Source organism: Melanerpes formicivorus, unplaced genomic scaffold (assembly GCF_026170545.1).
Source record: "Melanerpes formicivorus ecotype bairdi unplaced genomic scaffold, bMelFor1.0.p_v2 SCAF_84, whole genome shotgun sequence".
Classification (NCBI taxonomy): domain Eukaryota; kingdom Metazoa; phylum Chordata; class Aves; order Piciformes; family Picidae; genus Melanerpes; species Melanerpes formicivorus.
In genome coordinates this window covers 1,251,997-1,265,699 of record NW_027142436.1, presented here as the reverse complement: position 1 = coordinate 1,265,699, position 13,703 = coordinate 1,251,997, and the positions used below count along the sequence as shown (strand labels likewise).

Sequence of the window (13,703 nt, the reverse complement as noted above, 5' to 3'; positions counted from 1 at the left end):
TCCTGCAAGGTTGCTGCAGTATTGAAGCTGTTTGTATAGCCTATGGCAGGCTGCAGTGCCAAGGCTAAAAGTGTGCTGCTAGTGGCCTTGAGCACACTGCAGTCACAGTATCACAGTACACTAGAGGTTGGAAGGGATCTCCAGAGATCATCCAGTCCAACCCCCCTTGCCAGAGCAGCATCACCCAGGGGAGTTCGCACGGGAATGCATCCAGGCAGGTTTTCAATGTGTCCAGAGAAGGAGACTCCACAGCCTCTCTGGGCAGCCTGCTCCAGGGCTTCATCACCCTCACTGTAAAGAAGTTTCTCCTCATGTTGAGATGAAATCTTCTCTGTTGAAGCTCTTGTACCTGTTGTTCCTTGTCTCATGTGCACCACCAGAAACTTGGCCCCCTCCACTTGATGCCCACCCCTCAGATATTTATAGATCCCCTCTCAGTCTTCTCAAGACTAAACAGCCCCAGGTTTCTCAGTCTCTCTTCACAGGGGAGATGCTCAAGTCCCCTAATCATCCTTGTGGCTTTCCACTGGATTCTCTCCAGCAGGTCTCTGTCTCTCTTGAACTGGGGAGCCCAAAACTGGACACAGTATGGCAGGTGTGGTCTCACCAGGGCAGAGCAGAGGGGTAGAAGAACCTCCCTAGCCCTGCTGGACACACTTCCTTGATGCACCCCAGGATACCATTGGCTCTCTTGGCCACAAGGGCATATTGCTGTCCCATGGAGAACTTGCTGTCCACTAGGACTCCAAGGTCTTCCTCTGTGGAGCTGCTCTCCAGCAGAGCAGTCCCTAACCTGTACTGGTGCATGATGTTATTCCTCCCCAGATGCAGGACCCTGCACTTGTCCTCATTGAACTTCATGAGGTTTGCCTGCACCCAGCTCTCCAGCCTGTCCAGGTCTTGTTGGATGGCTGCACAGCCTGACTGGTGTCAGCCACCCCCCAGTTTTGTATCATCAGGAACTTGCTGAGGGTACTCTCACTGCCCTCATCCAGGTTGTTGATAAAGATATTGAACAATTCTGGACCCAGCACTGATCCCTGGGGAGCACCACTGGCTACAGGCCTGCAATTTGACTCTGATGACAACCCTCTGAACTCTGTTGTTGAGCCAGTCCAGTCCTTGCAGCCCAGATTCCTGCTTTATCTGGCACTTGTGTGCCTAGCATTTTCTTTCCCAGGGACATGAGGCCTGCCTGGTGGCCACCTGAGGAGGAAAGGTGCACAGGCCTGCAAGCACAGGCAGAAAGTTTCCTCCTATGCCCTGCCTTGCAGAGAGGGCTTTCACATCAGTGGTCAGACAATCCCAGCAGACAGGGGAATACAGGAGCAGGTTGCTTTGGACCCATATGGTACTGGAAATGCGGTGGGGCTGTATAGCTGTGTTGTGACCTGTTAGCTGTTGCTCACAGCTATCCCCATCACTGTCCAGAGCACAAGCCTTGTTCACTGAGCAACATGTTCTACTATTGCTAAACTTCTCCAGGTCCAGCTTGGCAGTGTATAGCAAAATGCTTTCTGCTTATGGGCTGGGTCCTCAGCTCCTTTCAAGAATTTTAAAGGAGACACTGAATATCTTTTGCTAATCCTGTAGGTATCTATCTGTAAGGATAAATACCACCACACCACCCCCCACACCACCCCCCACCATGACCCTGGACACCTTTTAGCTCATCCATCATCAGCATCATTGTTTCTATGAGTAAGAGGGCCAGCTGACAAGGATCTTACAAGGAACTGGGCTAGTTGCCTTCAGTAAATCATTGTACACTGCAGCGATGGCCATGGGTGCAGAGCAGCTCCACAGCCCAGTGAGCAGCCTTGGGATGTGGAGCATGGGGCAGGAAAAGCACTCCAGCTGTGCCATGTTAACAGGAATAAAATGTAAGGGAACATGTAGTTCTTCTCCTTATTTCTTTGTGCTTCGGTGACAGCCTGCATACCGATTGAAATATGGCTTCACTGTAAGCACAATAGAAGCATATAAAAAGAGGCAAGGCTGACTTTCCTGCCAGCCCACACACAGGAGCAGCCAAAGGATGGAAATACTCACCAGTGAAGCAGGACTATCTCCCAGTCTGATGGCAAACCCGTGTCCTGCCAGGCCTGTCTGTCCTTCCAAACAGTTGGGATTAATCAGAAATGATTGAAAGCAGAGACACACAGAATATGCCTCCTGTGTCATTCTTCTCAGACTTACCAAAAAATAGCTTTCTGTGGCATGATGCAGACAGCTCTGTGAGGCCTGTTGTCATGTGTAAGATACTGAAGCAGGAATGAAAATTTCAGCATAAAATGAAGCTCACTAAAAACTTAAGTGTAGTATTTTCTGTTCAACACCCAGCTCTGTTCTCCATGAGCTCCCTGGGAATCAGTGGGGACTGCTTGTAGAGCAAAGCACTGCTCAATACCATTTTTTTTTGGCTGAGATTGGCAAGATCTGTCTCTTTCTGCTTTTCTTGTAAGCAAAGCAATTAAAAGCAAATCCAGAGTTTGCTGCCAGTGTTCCTCTTGAGAGTGGAGGAAAAGAGGAGAGAGGAAAAGGAGCAGCATGGTTCGTCTTTGGAGGATGAATGAACGTTGTTGCATCTACCTCAGGGACTCACAGTGTATTGGCAGGTGACAACTAGAAAAGAGAGCTGGGCAAATGTCCAACAAGTAGCTGTAGCTGGTAGTAAAATTGCAATCTGACTGCTGTGGCTGAAATAAATGGTCATTAGGACTGATTAAAGTCAGATTTAGGGTGATTCAAACAAGCTAAAAGGGGGAAACCACAGGCAGTTTCACCTAGTTTATGATATACTTGTGGGGTTATTTATATGTTTCAGTCTAGTCCAGTGAAAATGAGAGTGTTTATAGATTGTAGTGGGCTTTGGGACAATGCAGGTGCTTTTTGATGGCAAAAAAGCAGAGTAAAATAGTAAAGGATTTGCATTCTTTTACAGCTGTTGCACCACTCAGAGATGCTGCAGCTTGCTTTTAAAGATGCCTCTCTTAACTCTCAAGAAAAGGTGCTTGGTTTGGATATCCCTGGCAGGGGCTGGCTGACATCACACGAACCTTGTAAGAGAATTTTGGCCTGATAGAGGCAGTATATTTTGATTGGACAGAGCAAACTTGTAAACACCTTGTACAACTATTGAAAACATCCCAAACCAGAACCTTTTGAGGCTTGCCCCCCTTCAGCACAGCAGAATGTCCTGAAGTTTTGAAACGTTTGCAGAGCAGGGAAAAATGTTTCCTCACAGGATTTATTTGTAGAACTGTGAGCAGGGAATCAGCTGCCATATGGTAATCTGTCACAGGTGACATGAAGACCTGGCTTACTGCTGTTGTTTGTTTCAGTCCTCACAAAGGATGCTTTTTGTGTCACGATGCTGGTAGGAGCCTCTTGGATTTCTCTGACCTGTTCCTTGCCGTTGCCTTGATGGTCTTTATGTCCTCTGTGTCAAGTTACGCATATGTACACAGAAGTGTAAATTTATGGCTGCATTTATAGTATTAGGCAAGTATTTATTGGTTTTAAACACCATTAGTCTGGAAATCAACCAGAACTTTGACCTTTTTATGATGTGATTTACTGCCGTGAGCCTTCAAATTCCACCGGCTCCATTTAAGCAAGTTGCAGGTCTTGGCAGGACAAAAACCTGAGCTGAAGCTGTCCTTAAACGAATGGAGTATTGCTTAATTGAGCAAGTAGCTGCAGTGTAGTGGCAAAGGTGTTTACTTAAAGGCGTAGGGAAGCCCAGCTTGTGTGAGGGCTGGGGCTAATGTCATTGCTGGCACACATCTCAGTGGAGGGGCATCCTTCAGGAGTGTCCTTCTAGTTCGTGTTAGACAAGTGCATTTCTTCACAACTGGTACAAATAAGGGCTAAGAGGTCAGCTCTCTAATTCATCTCTGTGTAAACAAGAGATTCCAGGGATATTTGCCTTCACCATGCAAATGAGGAAGGCAGCTGCCCTGCTTGGATAAGTAAGATTTGGAGAGAAATGTGATTTCCGCTGACCAGTTGGTGTTGCAGTGAGTTTCTGAGCAGTTCTGCCTGTAAGAGTTTAAGAGCACATCCTGTGTTGGCTTCTTAGGGTGGCAGGAGCACCTGGCTGGGTGGGGAGTGTGAGCCAGAGTGCAGGGCCATTACGTTTCCTGCTCTCTGCTCTTCGTGGCTGCCTTCCCATTGGGATGCTGCTTGGGGAAGGTGGCCCCAGGCAGCCATCACTGCTGTCTGTCATGCAAGCAGGGAGAGGGGCTGCCTCCCTGCCCTTCCTGCTTGCTGCCTCCTACTCACCTCCCTGCAGACAGCCTGTGTAGGAAGCTGAGATCCCCAAACTGCAGGCATTCATCAGTCTGTGCCAGCTCAGGAGAGCTGCCAGAAGCTGCTATTGTGGAGCCTGTGTTTATTCTGTGTATGCTTTCACCTAGACTCCTAGGCTGTATTTTCACCTGAATGCCACTTGGTCATTCTCAGTCAAGAAAAATGGTCTCAGTGCTGTGTACCTGTGACACTACCCTGCTCCTGTGAGTTACTGCAGGTGATAGCTTTCACTGAGTCACTGAGGTGGTAGCTTTACTCATGTAGGAACTGACAGGGAGTGGGGGCAGCAAGGAGAGCAGGGACAGGCACGGGGCTCTGCTGCATGATGGTACCAGTGATGGCATGGAGGTTTCCATCGTTTCTTGCATCCACAAGCCAGGACCTCTCCATCCTCACTGCAGTTGTTGCTGACCCATCTCCATCGATTCATTTGTCTAAGCTGCTCAAATGATTTACCATGCTCAACCACCTTGAAGCAGTCAGTGAAGCAGGAGAACAGTATCTCCTGACTGGCAGAGCTTCAGGTCACATAAATCACTGCTACTCTTCTGAAATCTGCTTATGTCAGCCAGGAGCCTAACTCCTGACAGCTGCACTGGGAACAATGCTGAGGAGAAAGTTCTGCAGGTGTATTAATGGGGCCTATCTGTGTGCAGAAGAGCTTAAAACTGGAGCAGTAGTTCAAAATAGTTGTCTTCCAGCTGAGTTCCTGCCTGCATGGATAAAATACATTGATGTAAAGTGGGACTGCGCTGCCTGGCATCCTGGTGGCATGCCAAGAGATGCTGCAGCTCCCTCCCAGCCCCGGCACGGCGCCCGACAGGCTCCAACCACACCCTCCGAAGGGGCTGGCTCCCTGCTGACCTGGAGAATCAGGCAGAGGCTTCATTCTTCTGCTGCAGCAAATGTGTGGTGGGGTTTGGCACAGTGTGGCATTAGGTGGTGCTTCTTCTAGCCCTGTGAAGAAAAGTTGTGAGTAGTCATGACGTTTTCTGTCCTGGACAGTGTGGCACACACCCCATAGTGGTAGTGGTGATGCTGGTATAAGCTGCTGACAGTGGTGAATGGATTGTTTTGCATTTCATTTGCACACATCATTTTACTGACCTTGGCTGTGAGGTACAAATCAATACTGAGCAGTTACCATACAGAGATGGGAGAATGTCATTCAGTTATGTTCAGTTGTTGTTACACTTTACAGTTGAGCCAGAAATTAAGAACAAAGGCACTTGACCTATCCAGCCCAGGTGGCCAGGCAGGCCAATGGCATCCTGGCCTACATCAAGAATAGTGTGGCCAGCAGGAGCAGGGAAATCACTCTCACATGGACTCAGCACTGGTTAGGCCACACCTTGAGTCCTGTGTCCAGTTCTGGGCCCCTTAATTGAAAAAGGAGATTGAGACTCTTGAACATGTCCAGAGAAGGGCAACAAGGCTGGGGAGAGGCCTTGAGCACAGCCCTGTGAGGAGAGGCTGAGGGAGCTGGGGTTGCTTAGCCTGGAGAAGAGGAGTCTCAGGGGTGACCTCATTGCTCTCTACAACTACCTGAAGGGAGGTTGTAGCCAGGAGGGAGTTGGTCTCTTCTCCCAGGCACCTAGCACCAGAACAAGAGGACACAGTCTCAAGCTGCTCCAAGGGAGGTTTAGGCTGGATGTTAGGAGAAAGTTCTTCACAGAGAGTTGTTGGCCATTGGAATGTGCTGCCCAGGGAGGTGGTGGAGTCACCATCCCTGGAGGTGTTCAAGAGGGGATTGGATGTGGCACTTGGTGCCATGGTTTAGTAGCCATGAGGTGTTGGGTGACAGGTTGGACTTGATGATCTTTGAGGTCTTTTCCAACCTTATTGATTCTATGATTTGTGCTGTCACTTTTCTTCAGAGGAAACATAGATGTATTTTTAATGGAGACATGACCACTTGTAGTATAAAACTGCATTGTTATATTCTGGGGTTGTGTCTTTGGGTGAGTCTGAGTTTCTGAATGAATGGAAGCTTTTCTCCTGTCATTTAAGCAGGGCATGATCACCTCTGATTTTGCTTCTTGTTTGTGAATGTTTCTTACAATGCTTTGAAGGAGCCAGGCTTTAAGAAAAAGGCATTTACTGCATTGCTTCCCACTCTTTCACTGTGAATGAGCACTTGTGGATATGCAGTTCTTTTCCCAGCTGAAATGCCAGCAGTTTAGAGTAGCAGACACACTTACCTTTGCAGGTGCTCCTGCAATGTGCTGCCTGAAATATTAGTAGGCTGACTCTGCGATGTCAGGCAGAAAATGCCTGAACCGAAGTGACTTAAGAACAGGCTGCTAGTCAGAGCCAGCAGCTCTGGTTTCCATAACAGATGCAAGGAGAAGTATAAAATGTTTCTGGGGTTTTTTTTGAGTAGGATGCAGAGGGAAGAGATGGGCCTGGGATCACCCATTTGTGTATCTGGGTGCTGAACAGAAATGTTTGTAAATGATTAGTTGAATTTGCTGATGCGCTCAGTAGAGAAACCCCTGTCAGCAGCTGAGAAAGTGATATAGGAGCTGTGAGCAGAGAACAAGAGGCAAGCTCCTAAAGGCAAATGAGACTGAAGGGCAGCCAAGGGAGGGGAGTAATTGGCAGGGCAGTGTGAGGGCACTGGGTGAGGACCATGCTGACATGCTCCTGCTTCTTTTTGCTTTCTCTTCTCCTTCTCTTGGAGGCCCATCAAGTGACTCCCCTTTTGTGCTAATCTGAGCAAGCAAAAAAAGTTTGCTTAATTAAAAGCCTGCCTTTTTTCCCTTCTCTAAAGGAGCAGGAGGAAAATGGCATGCTCTTCTGAGGGAGAGGGAGGTCTGGGAAGGCCTGGCCAGGTCTCATGCTGATAATCCCGCTCACTGTGAAGCAGGACAGTGAGTCAGTTCATTCAAGTGGATGCTGTTTATTCAAAGGGACATTCTTCCTGCAAAGCTCCTAATGAAACCACAGCCTTGACTGCGCAGTGGGGAAGGGGAAAGTGGTTTTGTGCAGACCATTTATTTACAGGCACTCTCTGGAGAAAAAGGTAACAAGAAAGGAGGAAAGGGAAAGGAAAATAAGGTGCAGAGCTGTAAACATGTTTGGGAGTAAACCAGGACTGGCACAGTCTCACCCATCAGCTTTTCCATCATGTATCCTAAGCTGTTTTATAAACCTTGCCTGTTAAAAACAAGCAGTTTGCTGGAGCCTTCACAACCATTGCTTTACACTGGTTAATTGCAGAGTACAGAAGAGTGCCTGAAGCTTTTATTCCTGATGAGAACTATAGGTGCTGGCCATCTTACCATCATAAGGGCTGCCTCCTCTCTGTGTTCGACGTCAATGAAGCCATTGAGATCTGTGACAGCTACTCCCAGTGCAAAGCTTTCGTCCTAACTAACCAAACAACTTGGACAGGTAAGTAGTGGCTGCAGCAGAGCAGAAGCAGCAGCTGAGCCATGAATTCTGGCTGCCCTAATTGTTTTCCTACAGTTTGGGCAGCATGCTGGGCTGGGTTGTGGGAGCCACCAGGAGCAGGTAGAAGTGAGATGGTTGCTGAGGCCCAGGCTGAGGCAGTTTCATTTTTTGTGGGGCTTCTTTTTGCCAGCTGCCAAGGGAGCAGCAACCTGCAGACAGACTCAGGGGATCTGGCACCAGAGGTCTACAGCACATGGACCATAGGCCTCCAAAATGCAGGGTCTGAAATTTTGTTTTAAAGCACAGGAAATCTTTCCAATCCATATGGTTGGTGGAGTCTGAGACAAAACCAAACAGAGTTTCCCTTGTGTCTATCTGGGACTTCCTGGCTCGTGTCAGCACTGGATGCCCTGCCACTGTGCTCTAGCAGTAGGGCTTTAACTGAAGGACAATGAGAAGGAAGGGTTTATACACAGGTAGAAACAGAACTTCCTGGGGGAAATCCCATTTGCTACCACAACTCATTTTCTTGTCTAATAGAAGACACTTGCTGAAAAGGAAAATACATTTTCCAGAAGGTCTGTGGGCCTGGTGGTCCCAGTGTGGCTCCCCTGAAGGCAGGCAGTTGGTGCTGGTTGCCGTCAAGTGGAGAGTTGTGCCTGGGTCACTGCTTCTGCATCAGATTTGTGCCTATTTAAAGCAACTCCAGAGCAATCTGAGAAACAGAAATGTTAAAAGTCTCTGCTAAAACCCTCTGATAGCTGCAGCTCCAGATGGCTGAGGGGTTGAAGGAGCTGAATGCTACAGCCGCTCACAAGCCTGCACCCTTTGAAAGGTGAAGGAAGAAAAAGGCTGTTTGCCCCTGTGAGCTGCAGTGACCCAAATACATCTTCTTTTGTAATCTCCTGAGATAAAACCCCTGCTGAAGTCAGGGTGAATTTCCTTTCTATGCCAGCTGCTCGTGGACATGTGCCTTGTGGCCTTTCCCATCCTGTGTCTGCTGCGTGTCGTCTCCACTCTGCTTTCCTTCCTGGTTTGACAATTTCTTCTAGGGTCAGGTCAGCTCTCCTGCTCCTATCTTTGAGAAGGGTGGCAGATGCTAATCATACCTTAGGAAAACTGATTGAAGTCCTTACTCTGGCCCAGACTTTGGTGGAGTAAATTATTTAGGCTAGGAACCTTAGCTTTCTGTCTGTACTTCTGCAATCACAACATGTCTTAACCTTGAAGTCAAAACTGACCCTGTGTGCAGCTGGATGCTTTAGCTGTACAATATAAATGTACCCCCACAGCTAGGCAGGCAGGTTGTGGTGTGTACACACATGCCTAGCAGGCCCTTGGCTCTGAAAGAATCACAAATGAGTAGGAACTTATCATAGTATCATAGTTTCATAGTTTCATTCAGGGTTGGAAGGGACCACAAGGATCATCTAGTTCCAACCCCCCTGCCATGGGCAGGGACACCCCACACTACATCAGCCTGGCCAGAGCCTCATCCAGCCTGCTCTTAAACACCCCCAGGGACGGGGCCTCGACCACCTCCCTGGACAACACATTCCAGGGTTTCACCACTCTCATGGGGAAGAACTTCCTCCTCACATCCAGCCTGAATCTCCCCACCTCCAGCTTCATTCCATTCCCCCTAGTCCTATCACTACCTGAGATCCTGAGAAGTCCTTCCCCAGCCTTCCTGTAGCCCCCTTCAGATATCGGAAGGCCACAATGAGGTCACCTGGGAGCCTTCTCTTCTGCAGACTGAACAGCCCCAGCTCCTTCAGTCTGTCCTCACAGGAGAGATGCTCCAGCCCTCTGATCATCCTCCTGGCCCTGCTCTGGACATGTTCCAGTGCCTCCACATCCCTCTTGTAATAGGGGCTCCAGACCTGGAGGCAGTACTCCAGGTGGGGTCTCACCAGGGCTGAGTAGAGGGGGAGGATCACCTCCCTTGCCTTGCTAGCCACACTTCTCCTGATGCAGCCCAGGATCTGATTGGCTTTGCGGGCTGCAAGTGCACACTGAGAGCTCATGTTGAGCTTTTTGTCCACCAGCACCCCCAAGTCTCTCTCCTCAGGGCTGCTTTCCAGCCAGTCCCTGCCTAGCCTGGATTTGTGCCTGGGATTGCCTCGACCCAGCTGCAGGACCCTGCACTTGCTCTTATTGAACTTCATGAGGTTGGCTTGTGTTTCAGGGTGTTTTAAGCAGTGCACTACCCAGGTGCTATGTCTTTCTGCATTTCTTGTGCTTTTGGGAGATGTGAACAGAGACTGCCATGGAACCTAGGAAAAACAAATGTGTATTAACCTTGCCTGTCACAAACTGGTGACTACTAGGTCACCATGTCTGTCTGCCTATAGCCAGACTACTGAAGTTAATTAATATCTGAAAAAAGTAATTAATAGGGCACAGGGAACTTTGCAGAGAGTTCAGAGCAGCTCCTGTCTCAGGTTACAATATTAAAAGCAAATGAGACATAGTAGTATTCATCTTAGTTTGTATTCCCTTTACCATGTTGCTCCTGATAGGCGAGCGCTTGAGTCCCTGAAATCCACACCGTGGAAGGTTGCTCAGTGGCTGAGGCATCCTGCTTGCCACCTGATACTTTTAAAGAAAATACTGTTATGGCAGGCCCCTGGAGTGGCAGCTGGCAGGAAATAGCATTTGGCTTTCTGAAGTTTGGAGGGAGGGGAAGCAGAGTTTGAGGGGAGGCAGAGGTGGCAAGAATCTCTGTGGCCTCTACTGCAAGGAAAGGCAATGATGATGTGAGTCCATGGTATACACTCATCAAGAGGCAGGGATGTGAGTAAGAGGCCATGTCAGTAAGCATGGGGAGATACTTTGCTGTGGCTCCCACAAAAAACAGCAAGTGAAACCTCGCCAAATTCAACCCCCACTGGGATGGGATGTATATATGTGTCAGGTGTCTTCTGCAACCCAGGTGCTTTTTGTTGTAAGGAGCAGAAACCTTGTTCTAGGTTGTTTAAAACCCAGAGCTACAGAGTGATCAGCAAGAGGTATGTCAGAGAAAGTATTGGGTTTGCATCTATCTCACTGATCAGCTTTGCACAGGCTGAGCCATGCATTCTGCACAATTGAATGACTGTTCTTCATTTAAATCCTGAGCTCAAGCCTAATTTTTTTTCACTGAAAGAACCTTTAAATGCTTTTTTAGATATCATGTGAAATTTGTATTAAACTTCTCAGACCTTTCCTTCATGTACCATCTTACCTGTGCACAGCTGTTCCTTGACCATCCTTAGACAGGAGTAGACATAATGAAACCAGGGAAAATGTATAGTCATTTGAGATGAAAGCATTTCAGGTTTATACCAGCTGAAGTTAAAAGAGAGAGTTCAGTCCCTGAAGGATGCAGGAGAGGAAGAAGAATATGAGATGTCAATATTTTAAGGTAGGCAACCTTTTGCTCATCACTTCTAATCCACCCTCTCCACTTTTCCTGTTTGGTGCAGGTCGGCAGCTTGTCTTCTTCAAGATGGCCTCAAATCATATCGTGCCTGATCCTGACAAGATAACATATGTGAAGGTGACAGACTGACACATAAAGTGGCTCAGCCTGACTCGTGAAGAGACAAGAGCTGTTTGTGTATAAATAGAGGCAGCTGTTAGGTAGAAGGCAGCCCTGGCTGGAAGATAATTGCACTATTACTCATTCTAATCTATAGAGTGCCAAACAAAACTTAAATAACCTGCATGACCAGGATGAATGTGCAATAAAACAACGTTTTGACAATGTGATTGAAAAATACCCCACCTAACCAAACAAAGGCAAAACACAAGCCATGATGCACTGTTAGGGTATCCTTTTGGTTCTAAATCAGCTGGCAGCTCTGGCTTTCCCAGCCAAGGCTAGCATCGTGTTTCTGACCCGTACGTGTGGGTACAGGGGTGGAAGCTGCTAATGTCTATGGGAAGCCTGGATCCTCTGCGCTGATGTTTATTTGAGCACGTACAATCACCACAGAGCAACTGGAGCATATCATTTTGTAAGCAGAGCAGCACACAGTACTGAAGACAATCAGCAGTTGTGTTCAAGCTATCAAATCTGCCATGCCGGTGTCTCCCTTGTCTAAAGGAAGGAGTCGGTTGTGTTTAGAGTTGCAAGATAGCTCATTTTCATTTTGCTTCCCATATTATCATAAAGTTCCATCTCTGACTTAAAAGAGCCGTTTTGTAGGTCTGGCAAATCACATAAGCATATGAATAGTCCCACTGAAAGGGTGCTTAGCCAAGTGCCGAGTGCTTTACTGAATAAGGGATAGGCCTAAGCATATGCTTACAATTAAGCCTGTGCTTAAGGCTTTGTTGAATCAAGTCTGAATTGTTCAGGAAGCCACATCTCTGACATACTGGCAAAGCAATTCAGCTGGTGGAACAGCACTGGTTTAATGACTATCTTGCAGTTAGTCATACTTTTTTTTTCTCCCCAAATCCTTGGTTTTCTAAGGCACTGCTTGCTAATTCTTAGAGTGAATGAAGTAAATGACCTTAATAAATGTCAAACGAATGGTAGCCTTAACTCTATACAATGCATTTTACAGGCATGGTGTGTCTAGAGAATTTGCTTTCAGTGAAAGTAATAAAGTAAATGCTAAAGTGACCAATGTCATACTGATTTGTAGTTTGTACAGTCAGGAAAAAGAAATGTGCTTTTGTTTTTCAAATGGTTTATTTTTGTAAAAAAAAAAATATGAATAAAAGATAAATACAAGTGCTTTCATACTGCGCTTTGGTTCGTGTTGTAAATAAATGCCTGAAGACACAGACATCATATGTCTACATAACACCTCATATGTCTATATAATACATCATATGTCTACATAATACATCACATGTCTATATAATACATCATATGTCTATATAATACATCAGATGTCTACATAATACCTCATATGCCTATGTCTTATGTAAACTTAAGCCAAGGTGACCTCATTGTGGCCTTCCAGTGTCTGAAGGGGGCCTACAAGAAGGCTGAGGAGGGACTTCTCAGGATCTCAGGTAGTGATAGGACTAGGGGGAATGGAATGAAGCTGGAGGTGGGGAGATTCAGGCTGGAGGTGAGGAGGAAGTTCTTCCCCATGAGAATGGTGAAGCCCTGGAATGGGTTGTCCAGGGAGGTGGTTGAGGCCCCAGCCCTGGAGGTGTTTAAGCCCAGGCTGGCTGAGGCTGTGGCCAGGCTGATGTAGTGTGGGGTGTCCCTGCCCATGGCAGGGGGGTTGGAACTAGATGATCCTTGTGGTCCCTTCCAACCCTGACTGATTCTATAATGCTATGATGCTATGATATTTTCTCCAGAAAAGAACTGAGTTTGTTCCAGTGGCTCCCATGAAGGATGTTTCCAGGGTATGTGGTGGCTTTGTCTCCATGGTTGCCTGTCACAAAGCGAGTGACTGTTGGGACTCTCAAGCAGCTTTTCCTCCTCTGCTGGTACCAGTCCCTTAATATTTGGAAGGGGCAAGGGTGAGAGCAGAAGGTGAAGGAATTGCTCCTTGGGCTAAATGGTGTATTTACTTTACCAAGGAGGATCAGGAAAGGAGAGTAGGAGGGCCAGGGAAGCCAAAGAGCAAGGTGACCATGCAGCAGAGGTGCTCTGCCAGTGGCATCTCCTGCAGCAGCTCTCCTCTCACTGCGGTTTCTCTCAGGTCGCTGATAGCCTAACGACTTCTGGCAGTCGGCTGTGAGGACATGCTGTAATGGCTGTAGCTCAGGAATTATCAAACTCCCAGCCATAATAGCTTGACTGATTGTGTCAGCGTGCAGTTAGGAACCCATCAATCATTCTCTGGTAGTAAACAAACACTGCAGATTCCTTTCAAATTGCTGCATAAATCATGCCAACACACACTGCACAGTTCACTGACGTGCTATGGGCTGTTGGCACTGAGGTGCTGGTATGTATTTAGAGAGCCTTTAACCTCCTGTGATTGCCTTCCCATTAAGAGCCCTGCACTACTCCAAAAATACTCAGTGTTTAAAAA

General features: G+C 47.5%; 1 protein-coding gene across 2 annotated transcripts in view; it reads left to right on the top strand.

Moving 5' to 3' along the window:
* Positions 1–13,703, top strand: part of PKDCC (protein kinase domain containing, cytoplasmic) — an 84,251-nt gene that overhangs the window by 34,493 nt on the left and 36,055 nt on the right. Inside the window, exons 6-7 of one of the 2 annotated variants that reach the window (XM_068165147.1) lie at positions 7,537–7,710; positions 11,178–12,447. The exons of the other annotated variant lie outside the window; for it this stretch is intronic. Of the exons in view, the coding sequence (XP_068021248.1) occupies positions 7,537–7,710; positions 11,178–11,263 (260 nt within the window). The 3' untranslated portion in view covers positions 11,264–12,447. Of the gene's footprint in view, positions 1–7,536; positions 7,711–11,177; positions 12,448–13,703 lie in introns of those variants that run through there. 2 annotated transcript variants of the gene reach the window in all.